This window comes from Pinus tabuliformis, chromosome J (assembly GCF_031772625.1).
Source record: "Pinus tabuliformis cultivar Carrire ecotype Pingquan chromosome J, CPIR1, whole genome shotgun sequence".
NCBI lineage: Eukaryota > Viridiplantae > Streptophyta > Pinopsida > Pinales > Pinaceae > Pinus > Pinus tabuliformis.
The window spans coordinates 458,902,529-458,905,472 of NC_142295.1; the positions used below are offsets into that span (position 1 = coordinate 458,902,529).

Consider the following 2,944-nt stretch of genomic DNA (forward strand, 5'->3'; position numbering starts at 1 on the left):
AATTTTAACTCAAAATCTTTAATTCAGTGAGACTTCATTTCTATAACCATCACCACTTATGCTACCTCATACCAACCTTATTCAATAATATGTTACTCTCAACCATTTCTAACAAAAATTTAAAGCCTCAAATCAAATTTGAAGTATCAAATCATTCATAGTTCTGCCATCGAATTGTTTTTTCGTTCATAAAGGTTTAACAGTACAGGTAAATATGGGTTATTGATTTTAAAATATCCCGTCCCCCGAAGGATACTGCGCTCCACTTACAACTCTACCGCAGAAAACTGCATAAATGTCACTCACCTCTATTAACCTTCATAACAACGTCCTCGCTAGGTCGGAAACCAGGTCAACTCTTAGTACCGGCGGTCGGTCAAAATGTTAATTTATATCTTCTCCACTGTATATTATATACAGGTGTTGTAATTCAATCTCAGGCAAAACCATATAGGCTTTGTAATTCAATCCCAGGCAAAACTATATAGGCCTGAGACGTTCTCGAAGCGCGATTTCTTCGGTCATATATATACATATATATAAACATGTGCGCAAACAGAAACGATTTTTGCTGTAATTAGTGACGATGTCGGTGACGCATAGTGTAGATTGGTCAATCGGAGGAGGGATTGGCGTGAGCATGAGAGGAGATCCAACCATGTTCTGCAACCATTGTTCACCAAACATTCAGCATTCCTCCACCTCTCATAAACGGTGAATTTTATATTTGTATTCCACGATTTCTATTATTTTTTCAGAAATTTAATGAATGCCGGATCTCAACAAGTAAACAGAATTAGAGATGAAGGGACGTAGGTACCCAGGACTTGCTGTGCGCTGAATCTCCTGGTGACATCTTTGCAGAGCATACTGCGTATCAAGGCCTTGGCAGAATGAGATATCGACAGCCACGGATCACTGGGGAAACGAAGGCGCCTACGAAGGACTGCCTCAAATATCTCCTGCGGCGTGTCTCCCACAAAAGGGGCAGCTCCACTCAGAATTACGTACAGGATCACCCCTGCGCTCCACACATCCACTTTCTCACCGTACTCCTTCCCTTCCAACACCTCCGGTGCTACGTAATACGGAGTACCCACAATTCCTTGCATAGATCCTTGCCCTGCGTACATTATATCAGAATTTTAACCATAAGATCCATTGATTCATACCCTAAAATTTCATAGATTTGTATGACAGGGAAAATGGGCAAGCATAATAAGCGTACCTGGAGAGAAAGAGGAGGCCTGTCCAAAATCTGCAAGCTTGAGTTGAGCGAGGGAACTTGAATTATCAACAAAGAGGATGTTATCAGGTTTTATATCTCGGTGGGCAATTCCCATGGAGTGGCAGTAACTGATGGCCTCCATGAGCTTCTGCAGTATGGTGGCGGCCTCGTTTTCGGAGAATGGTACTCTATTCTTATTGCTAACGATTCTGTCGAACAGATCTCCGCCCGAGCACATCTCCATTACCAGATGGACATATTCTTCGTCCTCATAAGCCTCGTGAAGGGCAACCACTGCAGGGTGACCTGAGAGATACTGCATGGTCTTGATTTCATTGTTGAGGCATTCTCTGTCGATGGAATCGTGCAGGAGATCTGATTTTTTGATGGTCTTGCAGACGGCCTGTTGCCCACTTCGCTTGTTGGAACATCTCCGAATCACTCCGAATTTTCCTCTGCCGAGAACTTCCTCTTGCAATTGGTAATTTCGAAGGAGGGCATCCGTCATTACTCGCTGCATCTAATGAGACGTGACAAATTTGCTAGCATGGGCTTGTTTGAAAATAAGGCAGAGTAAGGAAAGCACGTCATTTTTATAATGGAATAGATTGAAATTTATTTGGCACTTTACATTGCAAATTAGGATATCCATTTTGTCAGGTAGAATATCCATTTTAATATAATGGATTGAAATTTATTTGGCACTTTACATTGCACGGGTTATGGGGAGGGCGGGATTGGCGTGAAGGCAAAGTTAGAATATCCATTTAGTGTTTGACATTTGCTTGCGAGAGTAGTTAAACATTCGTGAAGGCGTGGAACGTTTTGTGAATATCCATTTTGTCATATAGAATATCCCTTTAGTGTTTGACATTTGCTTGCGAGAGGTAGTTAAACATTCGTGAAGGCGTGGAATGTTTTGTTTCGCTAATCAGAAAACAATGCATCTGCCTCTGTTCGTGGACCATGCCAGCTTTGTATATACGGTTTGGGAGTATTATAATTTCCCATAATTATTATTAAATTTGAAGAAGAATTTAAAAACAGTTCAATTTTTATAACATTTCTATCTGTATAAACAAATAAAACTTGACCCAAAAATGTCTCATTTTCTAATATTTTAAAGTTAAATTTTACTTATTTACAAATTTTAAATGTGGCCAAACTTTTACAATTTCGGTAATTGATAATTAATAACTGCAACATGGAATTTAGAGCTCTTCATATACAATAAAAAATATATTGATTGATTTTAGATTACCCAGTTAGGGTATGGTGGTCCTTTGAGCGGTCACATATAATATAATGGTTGACCGCGCGGTTATAGTGGTCACATGTTGCTTGGACCGATAGTTGCGGTGACGGTTACCCTCGCGGTAACATATAATGGTGGGGGAAGGCATATGTATGTTTACATGGGGCGGTTAAGTCCGTCAGGCCCCAACCTTGGTGTAGGTAACCTTTATCATATACTCGAAAACCTTATGTGTTAAGAAACATTGCTTGGATGCATTGGGAAGTTCTTTGGTTGGTTCTGTAGGTGGTGTTGATTTCAATTCTTGTGGCTTATGGTTTAATTGTTTTTGGAACCACGCTGTGCTCGTTTTCTGTTGAGTTATAGTTGAACACGCTGAGATCAAGTTTGTGTTGAGTTATAGTTGAACATGCTGATATCAAGTCATAAGAATTCTCATGTCATCGGAAATTGTCTATTTT

General features: G+C 40.0%; 1 protein-coding gene across 1 annotated transcript; it reads right to left on the reverse strand.

Moving 5' to 3' along the window:
• Positions 1 to 613: 613 nt before the first annotated feature.
• Positions 614 to 1,748, reverse strand: LOC149227812 (phosphoenolpyruvate carboxylase kinase 2-like). The gene is made up of 3 exons (XM_089375574.1): positions 1,229 to 1,748; positions 821 to 1,123; positions 614 to 663 (listed from the first exon to the last, which is right to left on the reverse strand). The coding sequence occupies exons 1-3, from the start codon at positions 1,746 to 1,748 to the stop codon at positions 614 to 616; spliced, it is 873 nt and encodes a 290-aa protein (XP_089231700.1).
• Positions 1,749 to 2,944: the final 1,196 nt, after the last annotated feature.